The 16636-nt window shown below is 41.0% G+C and overlaps 1 protein-coding gene across 1 annotated transcript in view; it reads left to right on the top strand.

Annotated features, from left to right (window-relative positions):
* The window catches only part of pfkla (phosphofructokinase, liver a), a 66381-nt gene extending 55152 nt beyond the window's left edge, over positions 1-11229 (top strand). The window contains exons 14-22 of the mRNA XM_036959534.2: positions 738-808; positions 948-1035; positions 1338-1490; positions 5494-5658; positions 6548-6609; positions 6865-6976; positions 7190-7289; positions 9141-9246; positions 9386-11229. Coding sequence (XP_036815429.2) covers positions 738-808; positions 948-1035; positions 1338-1490; positions 5494-5658; positions 6548-6609; positions 6865-6976; positions 7190-7289; positions 9141-9246; positions 9386-9533 — 1005 coding nt within the window. The 3' untranslated portion in view covers positions 9534-11229. The remainder of the gene's footprint in view (positions 1-737; positions 809-947; positions 1036-1337; positions 1491-5493; positions 5659-6547; positions 6610-6864; positions 6977-7189; positions 7290-9140; positions 9247-9385) is intronic.
* The last annotated feature ends 5407 nt before the right edge of the window (positions 11230-16636 follow it).

The raw sequence follows: 16636 nt of genomic DNA, 5'->3' as shown, positions 1-16636 counted from the left end.
AGACAGCTGCCCTGGGGAATTCCTGATTCTACCTGGATTATGTTGGAGAGGCTTCCATTAAAGAACACCCTCTGTGTTCTGTTAGACAGGTAACTCTTTATCCTCATTATAGCAGGGGGTGTAAAGCCATAACACACACGTTTTACCAGCAGCCGACTATGATCGATAATGTCAAAAGCCGCAACAGTTGCCCCAATCTTTTTATCATCAATTTCTCTCAGCCAATCATCAGTCATTTGTGTAAGTGTTGTGCTTGTTGAATGTCCTTCTCTATAATCATGCTGAAAGTTTGTTGTCAATTTGTTTACTGTAAAATATCATTGTATCTGGTCAAATACAATCTTTTCCAGAAGTTTACTAAGGGTTGGTGGTAAGAGGCTGATTGGTCGGCTATTTGAGCCAGTAAAGGGGGCTTTACTATTCTTAGGTAGCAGAATTACTTTTGCTTCCCTCCAGGCCTGAGGGCCACACACTCTCTAGTAGGCTTAGCTTGAAGACATGACAAATAGGAGTGGCAATATCGTCCGCTATTATCCTCCAATTTTCCATACAATTTTCAGACCCAGGTGGCTTGTCATTGTTGATAGAAAACAATACTTTTTTTCACTTCTTCCACACTCACTTTACGGAATTCAAAATTGAGAATCCATGTGGAGACAATTGTGACAGAGAGAACTGCCTGCACATTTTCAAATCGGGACATATTGATTGCCTGGCGTGTGTTCGTCCTCTACCAGGTGACAGAGATCGAGTGGCACGGTGTGGCTGGATGGACTGGCCAGGGTGGATCTCTTCTGGGGACTAAACGGTATGTTTTACAATGATGATTAGGAGGGAAAGCAGTTGATAGTTTGTAGTCAATGTGGTTATTGGTGTGCCCTTTTTTAAAATTAGAAAGATGTCCTCCTGAATTGTGGTTTGCTGTGGGGGTTCTTTGTGTTCCACAGAACCCTTCCCAGTACTTGCATGCAGAAGATCGTGGACACCATCAACAAGCATAATATCCAGGCTCTGCTGATCGTTGGGGGATTTGAGGTACCAGTTACAGACAAAAACAGAACATTATATTGAGATTGGTGTTAGTATTCCATAATGGCGTACATCAGATAATTTTATATGGCCTCCCTCCTCAAAACGTTGTTTTAGTCACATATGTTCTGTTATTTGATCTTCCTACGATGTAATGTACTATTTAATTTTAAAGTTCATGTCAGCTGTTAGAAAGACTAAACAATGTGACTGTGTTGACGGGTATTGAATCATTTCTGAAATAATACACACACTAGATAGAGACTGTTAATGGCCTCCATCTGATGGCGTGTGTGTGTTCTCTACAGGCGTACGAAGGCGTGCTGGAGTTATATGATGCTCGCGGTAGCTTTGACGAGTTGTGTATTCCCATGGTGGTGATCCCTGCCACCATCAGTAACAACGTACCCGGGACAGACTTCAGTCTGGGGGCAGACACGGCTGTCAACGCTGCCATGGAGGTCAGTCTGATCTGATGAAAGATAAAACACAATAAAACCCAATGGGTTATTTCCAGTGTGGTCGTCTCTGGCAATAAGATGTCACGTGAATCTAGATTGACACTATAAACTCAATTTAAAAACATGGGGCCAACCAGAAGTCTAGACCAGGGCCCTTCATCTTCAACTCTGTTCCCTTAGCAGGGCCTGTTTTAGCATAGTAACACCACACAGAGGACTCATAATAGTTCATATGTTAGGAAGTTAAATATGCAATCCACTGTTGAAACAATAACAAACTGGACTCCCTGCCACTGTTTTGGAGAAATGTTATAGTTTTACCTTGTTTATAGTTGTAACCGTGTTTATAGTTGTAACCATGTTTATAGTTGTAACCATGTTTTAACCATGTTGTAACCATGTTTATAGTTGTAACCATGTTTATAGTTGTAACCATGTTTATAGTTGTAACCTTGTATCCATGTTTATAGTTGTAACCGTGTTTATAGTTGTAACCTTGTAACCATGTTTATAGTTGTAACCATGTTTATTGTTGTAACCATGTTTATAGTTGTATCCATGTTTATTGTTGTAACCTTGTTTATAGTTGTAACCGTGTTTATAGTTGTAACCGTGTTTATAGTTCTAACCATGTTTATAGTTGTAACCTTGTAACCATGTTTATAGTTGTAACCGTGTTTATAGTTGTAACCTTGTAACCATGTTTATAGTTGTAACCATGTTTATAGTTGTAACCATGTTTATAGTTGTAACCATGTTTATAGTTGTAACCATGTTTATAGTTGTAACCATGTTTATAGTTGTAACCGTGTTTATAGTTGTAACCGTGTTTATAGTTGTAACCATGTTTATAGTTGTAACCTTGTAACCATGTTTATAGTTGTAACCGTGTTTATAGTTGTAACCTTGTAACCATGTTTATAGTTGTAACCGTGTTTATAGTTGTAACCTTGTAACCATGTTTATAGTTGTAACCATGTTTATAGTTGTAACCATGTTTATAGTTGTAACCATGTTTATTGTTGTAACCTTGTTTATAGTTGTAACCGTGTTTATAGTTGTAACCGTGTTTATAGTTGTAACCATGTTTATAGTTGTAACCTTGTAACCATGTTTATAGTTGTAACCGTGTTTATAGTTGTAACCTTGTAACCATGTTTATAGTTGTAACCTTGTTTTAAGCATGTTTATAGTTGTAACCATGTTTATAGTTGTAACCATGTTTATAGTTTTAACCATGTTTATAGTTGTAACCATGTTTATAGTTGTAACCATGTTTATAGTTTTAACCATGTTTATAGTTGTAACCATGTTTATAGCTGTAACCATGTTTATAGTTGTAACCTTGTTTTAACCATGTTTATAGGTTTAACCATGTTTTAACCATGTTTATAGTTGTGTCCATGTTTATAGGTTTAACCATGTTTATAGTTGTAACCATGTTTATAGTTGTAACCATGTTTATAGTTGTAACCTTGTTTTAACCATGTTTATAGGTTTAACCATGTTTTAACCATGTTTATAGTTGTGTCCATGTTTATAGGTTTAACCATGTTTATAGTTGTAACCATGTTTATAGTTGTAACCTTGTTTTAACCATGTTTATAGTTGCAACCATGTTTATAGTTGTAACCATGTTTTAACCATGTTTTAACCATGTTTATAGTTGCAACCATGTTTATAGTTGTAACCATGTTTATAGTTGTAACCATGTTTTAACCATGTTTATAGTTATAACCATGTTGTAACCATGTTTATAGTTGTAACCATGTTTAGTTGTAACCATGTTTTAACCATGTTTATAGTTGTAACCATGTTGTAACCATGTTTATAGTTATAACCATGTTTAGTTGTAACCATGTTTTAACCATGTTTATAGTTTTAACCATGTTTATAGTTGTAACCATGTTTATAGTTGTAACCTTGTAACCATGTTTATAGTTGTAACCATGTTTTAACCATGTTTATAGTTGTAACCATGTTTATAGTTGTAACCATGTTTATAGTTTTAACCATGTTTATAGTTGTAACCATGTTTATAGTTGTAACCATGTTTTAACCATGTTTATAGTTGTAACCATGTTTATAGTTGTAACCATGTTTTAACCATGTTTATAGTTGTAACCATGTTTATAGTTGTAACCTTGTAACCATGTTTATAGTTGTAACCATGTTTTAACCATGTTTATAGTTTTAACCATGTTTATAGTTGTAACCATGTTTTATAGTTGTAACCTTGTAACCATGTTTATAGTTGTAACCTTGTAACCATGTTTATAGTTGTAACCATGTTTTAACCATGTTTATAGTTGTAACCATGTTTTAACCATGTTTATAGCTGTAACAATGTTGTAACCATGTTTATAGTTGTAACCATGTTTAGTTGTAACCATGTTTTAACCATGTTGGACCCATGTTTATAGGTTTAACCATGTTTATAGTTGTAACCTTGTTTTAACCATGTTTATAGTTGTAACCATGTTTTAACCATGTTTATAGTTGTAACCATGTTTATAGTTGTAACCATGTTTATAGTTGTAACCATGTTTTAACCATGTTTATAGTTGTAACCATGTTTTAACCATGTTTATAGCTGTAACAATGTTGTAACCATGTTTTAACCATGTTGGACCCATGTTTATAGGTTTAACCATGTTTATAGTTGTAACCTTGTTTTAACCATGTTTATAGTTGTAACCATGTTTTAACCATGTTTATGGTTGTAACCGTGTTTATAGTTGTAACCTTGTAACCATGTTTATAGTTGTAACCATGTTTATAGTTGTAACCATGTTTATAGTTGTAACCATGTTTTTTACCATGTTTATAGTTGTAACCATGTTTTAACCATGTTTTAACCATGTTTATAGTTTTAATCATGTTTATAGTTGTAACCATGTTTATAGATTTAACCATGTTTATAGTTGTAACCATGTTTATAGTTGTAACCATGTTTATAGTTGTAACCATGGTTTTTACCATGTTTATAGTTGTAACCATGTTTTAACCATGTTTTAACCATGTTTATAGTTGTAACCTTGTTTATAGTTGTAACCATGTTTTTTACCATGTTTATAGGTTTAACCATGTTTATAGTTGTAACCATGTTTATAGTTGTAACCATGGTTTTTACCATGTTTATAGTTGTAACCATGTTTTAACCATGTTTTAACCATGTTTATAGTTGTAACCATGTTTATAGGTTTAACCATGTTTATAGGTGTAACCTTGTTTTAACCATGTTTATAGTTGTAACCATGTTTTAACCATGTTTATAGTTGTAACCATGTTTATAGTTGTAACCATGTTTATAGTTGTAACCATGTTTTAACCATGTTTATAGTTGTAACCTTGTAACCATGTTTATAGTTGTAACCATGTTTATAGTTGTACCCATGTTTTAACCATGTTTATAGTTGTAACCGTGTTTATAGTTGTAACCTTGTAACCATGTTTATAGTTGTAACCGTGTTTATTGTTGTAACCTTGTAACCGTGTTTATAGTTGTAACCATGTTTATAGTTGTAACCATGTTTTTTACCATGTTTATAGTTGTAACCATGTTTTAACCATGTTTTAACCATGTTTATAGTTTTAATCATGTTTATAGTTGTAACCATGTTTATAGATTTAACCATGTTTATAGTTGTAACCATGTTTATAGTTGTAACCATGTTTATAGTTGTAACCATGTTTTTTACCATGTTTATAGTTGTAACCATGTTTTAACCATGTTTTAACCATGTTTATAGTTGTAACCTTGTTTATAGTTGTAACCATGTTTTTTACCATGTTTATAGGTTTAACCATGTTTATAGTTGTAACCTTGTTTTAACCATGTTTATTGTTGTAACCATGTTTTAACCATGTTTATAGGTTTAACCATGTTTATAGGTGTAACCTTGTTTTAGCCATGTATGTAGGAACTGCAGATTGACCCTTTCAGTTGTGTCTCTAACCTTCCTCTCTCTGTCTGTCATCTGTCCGTCTCCTCCTCTCTTAGAGTTGTGATAAGATTAAGCAGTCGGCTTCAGGGACCAAGAGAAGGGTGTTCGTAGTGGAAACTATGGGAGGCTACTGTGGTTACCTGGCAACCTACGCCGGTATCGCTGTGGGAGCAGACGCTGCTTACATCTTCGAGGACCCCTTCAACCTCCAGGACCTAAAGGTGAAAACCAGGCTGCTGCTGGCATAGCACCTTATTCCCTACTCTGGTCCAAATTAGTTCACTAGGGTGCCATCTCAGACTAACAGTCTTAACTAGGGTGCCATCTCAGACTAACAGTCTTAACTAGGGTGCCATCTCAGACTAACAGTCTTCACTAGGGTGCCATCTCAGACTAACAGTCTTCACTAAGGTGCCATCTCAGACTAACAGTCTTCACTAGGGTGCCATCTCAGACTAACAGTCTTCACTAGGGTGCCATCTCAGAATAACAGTCTTCACTAGGGTGCCATCTCAGACTAACAGTCTTCACTAGGGTGCCATCTCAGACTAACAGTCTTCACTAGGGTGCCATCTCAGACTAACAGTCTTCACTAGGGTGCCATCTCAGACTAACAGTCTTCACTAAGGTGCCATCTCAGACTAACAGTCTTCACTAGGGTGCCATCTCAGACACTCACACAGTCTTAATTTATCCCAGACAGACCACAGTCATTTCATATGGATGTACTGTAGGTTAGGCTTCCTGAACAGAGTGATACATGATCCATGTACTGTAGGTTAGACTTCCTGAACAGAGGGATAAATGATCCATGTACTGTAGGTTAGACTTCCTGAACAGAGGGATAAATGATCCATGTACTGTAGGTTAGACTTGCTGAACAGAGTGATACATGATCCATGTACTGTAGGTTAGACTTCCTGAACAGAGTGATACATGATCCATGTACTGTAGGTTAGACTTCCTGAACAGAGCGATACATGATCCATGTACTGTAGGTTAGACTTCCTGAACAGAGTGATACATGATCCATGTACTGTAGGTTAGACTTCCTGAACAGAGTGATACATGATCCATGTAGTCTTAATAAATACGACCCTGGCCTTTCAGACTAACGTGGAGCATCTCGCAGAGAAGATGAAGGAAGACATCCAGAGGGGTCTGGTGCTGAGGTAAGACCCCATTATAGAGGTTAACCACAAGACACCATTATAGAGGTTAACAACAAGACATCCAGAGGGGTAGTTAATATAGTGAATGATAGGATCTCGATGGTTCTGTCTCTATAGGACAGTTATAGTGAATGATGGGATCTCGATGGTTTTGTCTCTGTAGGACAGTTATAGTGAATGATAGGATCTCGATGGTTCTGTTTCTGTAGGACAGTTATAGTGAATGATAGGATCTTGATGGTTCTGTCTCTGTAGGAATGAGAAGTGTCACCTTCACTACACCACTGATTTCATCCACAAGCTGTATTCTGCCGAGGGGAAGGGCATCTTCGACTGTAGGGTCAACGTGCTGGGGCACCTCCAGCAGGTACGGAACAAACACAACCACACTGTTAATGCTTACATGTTAAAATGCAACCTTATATTAAAAGGATGATGAGCTTGTTGATCAGGAAATGAGGGGATAGACTTAGATGATGTAGAATGTGAAGTGTATGAATGATCAAATATGGTTCCTAGAAGTTTTTCTTTCTGTTCTGTTTTCTGTTTTCTGTTTTCTTTCTCTCACCTGTCGTTCTAGGGAGGTGCACCAACACCCTTCGACAGAAACTGTGGCACCAAGCTGGGTGTGAAGGCTGTGCAGTGGCTCACAGAGAAGATGATCAACAACTTCAGACAAGGTACTGGATGTGTCTCGAATGGCACCCTATTCCCTACATAGTGCACTACTTTTGACTACGGCCCATAGGACTCTGGTTAAAAGTAGTGAACTATGAAGGGAATAGGGTGCCAAGGCTCTGGTTAAAGTAGTAAACTATGAAGGGAATAGGGTGCCAAGGCTCTGGTTAAAGTAGTAAACTATGAAGGGAATAGGGTGCCAAGGCTCTGGTTAAAGTAGTGAACTATGAAGGGAATAGGGTGCCAAGGCTCTGGTTAAAGTAGTAAACTATGAAGGGAATAGGGTGCCAAGGCTCTGGTTAAAGTAGTGAACTATGAAGGGAATAGGGTGCCAAGGCTCTGGTTAAAGTAGTGAACTATGAAGACACTATAAGAGGAGGAGCTTTATCTCTGATTCAACAACATGTAGCCGTGGAAACAGGGTGGTAGATATACAGTGCCTTGCGAAAGTATTCGGCCCCCTTGAACTTTGCGACCTTTTGCCACATTTCAGGCTTCAAACATAAAGATATAAAACTGTATTTGTTTGTGAAGAATCAACAACAAGTGGGACACAATCATGAAGTGGAACGACATTTATTGGATATTTCAAACTTTTTTAACAAATCAAAAACTGAAAAATTGGGCGTGCAAAATTATTCAGCCCCTTTACTTTCAGTGCAGCAAACTCTCTCCAGAAGTTCAGTGAGGATCTCTGAATGATCCAATGTTGACCTAAATGACTAATGATGATAAATACAATCCACCTGTGTGTAATCAAGTCTCCGTATAAATGCACCTGCACTGTGATAGTCTCAGAGGTCCGTTAAAAGCGCAGAGAGCATCATGAAGAACAAGGAACACACCAGGCAGGTCCGAGATACTGTTGTGAAGAAGTTTAAAGCCGGATTTGGATACAAAAAGATTTCCCAAGCTTTAAACATCCCAAGGAGCACTGTGCAAGCGATAATATTGAAATGGAAGGAGTATCAGACCACTGCAAATCTACCAAGACCTGGCCGTCCCTCTAAACTTTCAGCTCATACAAGGAGAAGACTGATCAGAGATGCAGCCAAGAGGCCCATGATCACTCTGGATGAACTGCAGAGATCTACAGCTGAGGTGGGAGACTCTGTCCATAGGACAACAATCAGTCGTATATTGCACAAATCTGGCCTTTATGGAAGAGTGGCAAGAAGAAAGCCATTTCTTAAAGATATCCATAAAAAGTGTTGTTTAAAGTTTGCCACAAGCCACCTGGGAGACACACCAAACATGTGGAAGAAGGTGCTCTGGTCAGATGAAACCAAAATTGAACTTTTTGGCAACAATGCAAAACGTTATGTTTGGCGTAAAAGCAACACAGCTCATCACCCTGAACACACCATCCCCACTGTCAAACATGGTGGTGGCAGCATCATGGTTTGGGCCTGCTTTTCTTCAGCAGGGACAGGGAAGATGGTTAAAATTGATGGGAAGATGGATGGAGCCAAATACAGGACCATTCTGGAAGAAAACCTGATGGAGTCTGCAAAAGACCTGAGACTGGGACGGAGATTTGTCTTCCAACAAGACAATGATCCAAAACATAAAGCAAAGTCTACAATGGAATGGTTCAGAAATAAACATATCCAGGTGTTAGAATGGCCAAGTCAAAGTCCAGACCTGAATCCAATCGAGAATCTGTGGAAAGAACTGAAAACTGCTGTTCACAAATGCTCTCCATCCAACCTCACTGAGCTCGAGCTGTTTTGCAAGGAGGAATGGGAAAAAATGTCAGTCTCTCGATGTGCAAAACTGATAGAGACATACCCCAAGCGACTTACAGCTGTAATCGCAGCAAAAGGTGTAATCGTCAACTTCTACCATTCCAGGTCGTGTGTTCGTCAACGCCCCAGACACAGCGTCTGTCATCGGCTTCAGTAAGAAGGTCCTGTCCTTCATCCCTGTGACTGAACTTAAGGCACAGACTGACTTTGAGTGAGTAGAGTACCACAGCTGTTGTCCATCTATCCAAACCTGTTGTCATGAAGTGCTTTACAATGTGGTTTTTAGAGTGTGTGTCATTTTAGTCTCTAAGCAGGCAGTCAAATTTCTCTTCCACCCCCTCCCCCCATAGGCACCGGATGCCCAAGGTCCAGTGGTGGCAGAACCTGCATCAGATTCTGAAGATGTTGGCCAAGCACCAGACCAGCTTCAGCGAGTACGTCCCTGGAGAGATAGAACATGTGACCCGACGCTCTCTCAGCATCGACACTGGCTTCTAGAACACATACTAACCCTGGACTGTAGACACCAGCTTCTAGAACACACACTAACCCTGGACTGTAGACACCGGCTTCTAGAACACACACTAACCCTGGACTGTAGACACCGGCTTCTAAAACACATATTAACCCTGGACTGTAAACACCGGCTTCTAGAACACACACTAACCCTGGACTGTAGACACCGGCTTCTAGAACACATACTAACGCTGGACTGTAGACACCGGCTTCTAAGCACTGGGCTCCAACCCTGGAATGTCACTCCCAACTTGTCTGTCTTCCCTGTTTATCTAAAAAGGGGTCCTTATATCTGTACTGTGTCTGAGACTACCTAGACATCAGGCCCTTATATATGTACTGTGTCTGAGACTACCTAGACATCAGGCCCTTATATCTGGACTGTGTCTGTCGTCTAGTACACCAGATGATATTTGGTCTATACTGGTCACTAGTCTATACTGGTTTAAAGACTATACTGGTCACTAGTCTATACTGGTTTAAAGACTATTCTGGTCACTAGTTGGTCTATACTGGTTTAAAGACTATACTGGTCACTAGTCTATACTGGTTTAAAGACTATTCTGGTCACTAGTTGGTCTATACTGGTTTAAAGACTATACTGGTCACTAGTCTATACTGGTTTAAAGACTATTCTGGTCACTAGTTGGTCTATACTGGTTTAAAGACTATACTGGTCACTAGTCTATACTGGTTTAAAGACTATTCTGGTCACTAGTTGGTCTATACTGGTTTAAAGACTATACTGGTCACTAGTCTATACTGGTTTAAAGACTATTCTGGTCACTAGTTGGTCTATACTGGTTTAAAGACTATACTGGTCACTAGTCTATACTGGTTTAAAGACTATACTGGTCACTAGTCTATACTGGTTTAAAGACTATTCTGGTCACTAGTTGGTCTATACTGGTTTAAAGACTATACTGGTCACTAGTCTATACTGGTTTAAAGACTATACTGGTCACTAGTCTATACTGGTTTAAAGACTATTCTGGTCACTAGTTGGTCTATTCTGGTTTAAAGACTATACTGGTCACTAGTCTATACTGGTTTAAAGACTATACTGGTCACTAGTCTATACTGGTTTAAAGACTACTGGTCACTAGTCTATACTGGTTTAAAGACTATTCTGGTCACTAGTTGGTCTATACTGGTTTAAAGACTATACTGGTCACTAGTCTATACTGGTTTAAAGGCTATTCTGGTCACTATTTGGTCTATACTGGTTTAAAGACTATTCTGGTCACTAGTTGGTCTATACTGGTTTAAAGGCTAATCTGGTCACTAGTTGGTCTATACTGGTTTAAAGGCTAATCTGGTCACTAGTTGGTCTATACTGGTTTAAAGGCTAATCTGGTCACTAGTTGGTCTATACTGGTTTATTCTTTGCCATTGTAATGAAAATGTTGTGCGACAATCCATCTGTTTTGTCATCTTGTGGGACCTTGTCATGTGTGTGCCTTGTCATGTGTGTGCCTACATGTAATCCTGAACAAATTACTGATGCCTATACAGTCAAAGTAGAACACTGGAAATCAGCTATTACTATTCTGGATGTGTCTGTCTGTACAAGATGTTAAGAATAGCAATAGTCGCCAAAATAGAAATGTGAATTAATGTCATTGTGATTTAAAGATGTAATATAAAGTAACGTCATAAATAAAAACATTTGAAAGTTCTTCTCAGATTATCAGATTTTATTTTAAATATAAATACAACTGCGTTTTGAATAATGTATGTTAACAATCGTTTATAAATAAGTATGCATATGTTCTAATGAAAGATGGACCACTGAAGTCTGTATTTAGCTGGTACTGTATCATTGTTGACCACTAAAAGATCACGCCCCCCTCAGAGAGAGGAACACAGCTGCATGTGAGCTCTCACAATGTTTGTTTTTTTACAAAAGGATAGATTTGGAGTTAGATAAACTTGGATTTTTCGGCAGGGACATATGCAGGATGCTACCCTCCACAGCATGGCCTTTCGCTCCAGATCAAAACTCATAACCTACAACTCATATTTGACCCAAATTAACCGGAGAGATTATAGCTTCAAAGGTTTCCTTTTTCCAAGCTACACCGACGGTGCTTTAGCTAACAAACAGCAGAGACCAAAGGACACCATCCAACCTGGAACTGAGCTGCCAGGCTTGAAAGGACAGACCAGATACAACTTCCATCAGCACCGAGGTGTGAAGTAAACGGTGTCGAGGCCTTTGGGCCCAACAAGTGGCAGGAGTCTTTGACGCGCCCTCCTGTTTAAGACCATTCACTGGCATTTTCTACAAGAAATCTGCCTCCAGAAATATAAGCTTCCTCCAAGTGGGTGTGACACCTACTCCCGTTACCTGCTACACTGCTGCTTGGATTCCACCTGGCGATCTGTTCACCGTCTGCCCTGGCCTGTCTCCCCCTGTCTGTTACAGGTACCTCCACTTCACTCACTCCTCTTTCCCTGGCCTGTCTCCCCCTGTCTGGTACAGGTACGCCCACCACACTCACCCCTCTCTCCCTGGCCTGTCTCCCCCTGTCTGGTACAGGTACCCCCACCACACTCACTTTTGAAGATCTTATTCTGTTGGTACTCCAAAATGTCCCAGAAACATCACAAAAGGTCCTTTTTGTTCGATAATGTCCTTCTTTATGTCCCAAAAATGTCAATTTATTTGGCGCGTTTGATTCAGAAATACACCAGTTTCAACTCGCCCAACATGCCTACAAAGTATCTAATAAGTTACCTGTAAACTTGGTCCAAATATTACCCTAAAACGTAAATAATCAATCAAATTTAAAACGGAATAAACTGTTTCTAATACCGGATAAAAACAACGTGGAGCACTTTCCTGTTCACGCACCAAACAGTAGAGTCCACCTGGAGTGATACTTACAATGAATAGGACTACTTCTTCATTTCTCAAAAGAAAAACATTGAACAATTTCTAAAGACTGTTGACATTTAGTGGAAGCCATAGGAACTGCAACCAAGTTCCTAACCATAAGGGAGTCCCATAGAAAACTATTGGAAAATCCTATGACCTCAATTTATTTTTCCCTGGATGGTTTGTCCTCTGGTTTTCGCCTACCAAATCAGTTACACTCACAGGCATGATTTGAACAGTTTTAGAAACTACAGTGTTTTCTATCTATGTGCATATCCTATCTTCTGGGCCTGAGTAACAGGCAGTTTACTTTGGGCACGCTTTTCATCCAGATTTCAAAATACTGCCCCCTACCCAAGGGGGGTTAAGGAAGAGTGTTTTGAATACCGTTAGCCTTTCTGGTTATAACCTTTTTCAGCAAGACAGATCTTACAAAGGTGGGGGAGTGGCAATCTTTACCTTAAACAATTTGATTTGCTGGTTAAACTTTCAAAAAGTTATTTGTTGCAATCGTCCTCAATAAGCACTGGCCTGTACCCTACCTGCCCTAAAGCTCTCTCCTGGCCCCTTACACTAAGTCTGAATTTGTCCTGCTTGGTGACCTAAACTGGACCAAGTCCTAAATCCTTCTCAGATTATCACCAATCCCACAAGGTATTATTACCTAGGCAAGTCAGTTAAGAACAAATTCTTATTTTCAATGACAGCCTAGGAACAGTGGGTTAACTGCCTGTTCAGGGGCAGAATGACAGATTTGTACCTTGTCAGCTCGGGGATTTGAACCATCCGGTTACTAGTCCAACGCTCTAACCACTAGGCTACCCTGCCGACTCCAAACGCCCAGAAAAGGCTACTCTTCTTGATGAGTAGCAGGTATCAGTCTGTTGTTTTCTGGAATGACCTTGATCACTGTTTTTACAGCCTGTGTTCGTAATGGCTGCTCAGTGAAACGACCTGTCCTGATGTGTCATAGACGCTTGCTAAAAAAACTTTACTGAGCAAGCCTTCCTTCATGATCTGGCCTCTATAAAATGGTATAGAATCACCTTGATCCCCTCTGTCGAAGACGCTTGGACCTTCTTTTTTTTATATTTTCAGTGGTATTGTTAACACGCCCCCATGAATAAAATGAGAATTAAAAACAGGTTTAGCCCCTGGTTCGACCGTGATCTTGCAGAGTTACTCCACCTCAAGAATTGCATTTGGCGAAAGGCTCGGCAGATGCATGTTCAGGCAAGAAATATAAATATTTCTATATATATTAGAAATATGTGGTTATCCGGAAGGCCTGTCACGTTCTGACCTTAGTTCCTCTGTTTTGTCTTTTGTTTTAGTATGGTCAGGGCGTGAATTGGGTGGGTTGTCAATGTTAGTTTGTCTATGATTTTCTATTTCTGTGTTTGGCCTGGTATGGTTCTCAATCAGAGGCAGCTGTCAATTGAGAACCATATTTAGGTAGCCTGTTTTCCATTGTGTTTTGTGGGTGGTTATTTTCAGTCTTAGTGTGTCTGCACCAGACAGAACTGTTTTGGTTGTTTATTTGTTGTTTGTTATTCAGTGTTCAGTTTTTTCATTAAATAAGATGAACACTTACCACGCTGCGCTTTGGTCCTCACCTTCTTCCCACGACAGCCGTTACAGAACCACCCACCAAGAAAGGACCAAGCAGCGTGGTAACAGGCAGCAGCAGCGGCCGGAATCGCAAGACTCCTGGACATGGGAGGAGATTTTGGACGGCAAGGGACCCTGGGCACAGGCTGGAGAATATCGCCGCCCCAGGCTGAGCTGGAGGCAGTGAAAGCCGAAAGGCGGTGGTATGAGGAGGCAGCACGGTGGCGTGGTTGGAAGCCCGAGAGGCAGCCCCAAAAATGTATTGGGGGGAGGCACACGGGGAGTGTGGCTAAGTCAGGTAGAAGACCTGAGCCAACTCCCCGTGCATACAGTGGAGAGAGTGGGACCGGGCAGGCGCCGTGTTATGCCGTGAGGTGTCCCCGGTGCGTGTGCATAGCCCGGTGCGGTACATTGCAGCGCCTTGTATCGGACGGGCTGGAGTGGGCATCGAGCCAGGTGCCATGAAGCCGGCTCAACGCATCTGGTCTCCAGTGCGTCTCCTCGGGCAGGTGTACATGGCACCAGCCCTACGCATGGTATCCCCGGTTCGCCAGCACAGCCCAGTGTGGGCTATTCCACCTCGCCGCACTGGCCTGGCTACGGGGAGCATTCAACCAGGTAAGGTTGGGCAGGCTCGCTGCGCGAGACCTCCAGTGCGCCTCCACGGTCCGGTCTGTTCGGTGCCGCCTCCACACACCAGCCCTCCGGTGGCAGCCCCCCGCACCAGGCTGTCTCTCCATCTCCTCCCTACATGTGCTCCCGCCTGTCCAGCACTCCCTGAGCCTTCCTCCTGCTGCCAGTCTCCCGTCTGTCCGTCCGGCGCTGCCAGAGTCTCCCGTCTGTCCGTCCGGCGCTGCCGGAGTCTCCCGTCTGTCCGTCCGGCGCTGCCGGAGTCTCCCGTCTGTCCGTCCGGCGCTGCCGGAGTCTCCCGTCTGTCCGTCCGGCGCTGCCGGAGAGGCGGAGCAGAACTATGGTGTTGTGGGGTCCACGTCCCGTGCCAGAGCCGCCACCGCAGACAGACACCCACCCAGACCCTCCCCTATAGGTTTGGCTTTTGCGGCCGGAGTCCGCACCTTTGGGGGGGGGGGGGGGGGGGGGGTACTGTCACGTTCTGACCTTAGTTCCTTTGTTTTGTCTTTTGTTTTAGTATGGTCCGGGCGTGAATTGGGTGGGTTGTCTATGTTAGTTTGTCTATGATTTTCTATTTCTGTGTTTGGCCTGGTATGGTTCTCAATCAGAGGCAGCTGTCAATTGAGAACCATATTTAGGTAGCCTGTTTTCCATTGTGTTTTGTGGGTGGTTATTTTCAGTCTTAGTGTGTCTGCACCAGACAGAACTGTTTTGGTTGTTTATTTGTTGTTTGTCATTCAGTGTTCAGTTTTTTCATTAAATAAGATGAACACTTACCATGCTGCGCTTTGGTCCTCACCTTCTTCCCACGACAGCCGTTACAAGGCCAGTTAGTTACTTTAAGAAGCCGTTCTCTCTCTGTGGGTCTAACCCCAAGAACTTCTGGAAAACGGTTAAAGATCTGGAGAATAAACCCTCCTCCTCACAGCTGCCCATGTCCCTTAAAGTTGATGATGTGGTTGTAACTGACAAGAAGCACATGGCTGAGCTCTTTAATCACCACTTCATTAAGTCAGGATTCCTATTTGACTCAGCCATGGCTCCTTGCCCGTCCAAAATGTCCTAATCTCCCACCCCTTCTAATGTGACTATGCTCGATGCTTCTCCCTCTTTTTCCCCGCTACAAAGTTTCTCCCTGCAGGCGGTCACTGCGTCCGAGGTGCTAAAGGAGCTCCTTAAACTTGACCCCCAAAAAACATCTGGGTCAGAGAGACAGTAATGCTTTGTAGGTTAGCAGTAAAACCTTGAAATCAGCCCTAGTCTTAACAGGAAGCCAGTGTAGGGAGGCTAGCACTGGAGTAATATGATCCAAGTTTTTGGTTCTAGTCAGGATTCTAGCAGCCGTATTTAGCACTAACTGAAGTGACAAAACCTGCCTGTTTTGCATGTCATTTTGGCATTAATACGTGTCACATATCAGTATCAATGTAAAAAATATTTTAAAATGAAGTAGAATGAGCTAATAAAGCCGCATACAAACATGGTCTCTTCTTTGTTTTCTTGAGTAAAGCAGCTCCAAAATGCAGGTGAATCAGCCTGACTCAGTGGTTTCTGTGGTGGTGGGGAAATAATAAGTATTTCACAGTGATTGGTTCAGTGTTCTGTCACTCATGGGGACACTACGTCATTACTAAGTCTATGGTTAGAGCAAAACAATTCAAGCCATTTGGGTGCTGCCATGGAGTTACATGAGAGGTGCCCATCCAAAAAGGCTCAAGGTCATTGGCCACAGAAAAAAAGGATGTCAAATCATGTTATATCTACAGTAGCTTTGATTGGATTTATCATGTCAACATCTTTCTTTCAAAATCTCATCATGAATCTAGTCGACAATCTACTGGCAAATCCCTTTTAGAAGAGAAATAATGATAGATAGATAAATAGACTGTATCGGTTCTCATCAGCCATTGAACATAACCATTACACAACAAGGTGGAAATTGCAAATTTAACAATGAGTGGAT

This window comes from Oncorhynchus mykiss, chromosome 22, assembly GCF_057628025.1.
Source record: "Oncorhynchus mykiss isolate SJ-2025 chromosome 22, ASM5762802v1, whole genome shotgun sequence".
In the NCBI taxonomy this organism is placed as follows: Eukaryota; Metazoa; Chordata; class Actinopteri; order Salmoniformes; family Salmonidae; genus Oncorhynchus; species Oncorhynchus mykiss.
Note: the sequence above shows the minus strand (reverse complement) of the source record. Positions and strands in the feature narration are given on the sequence as shown.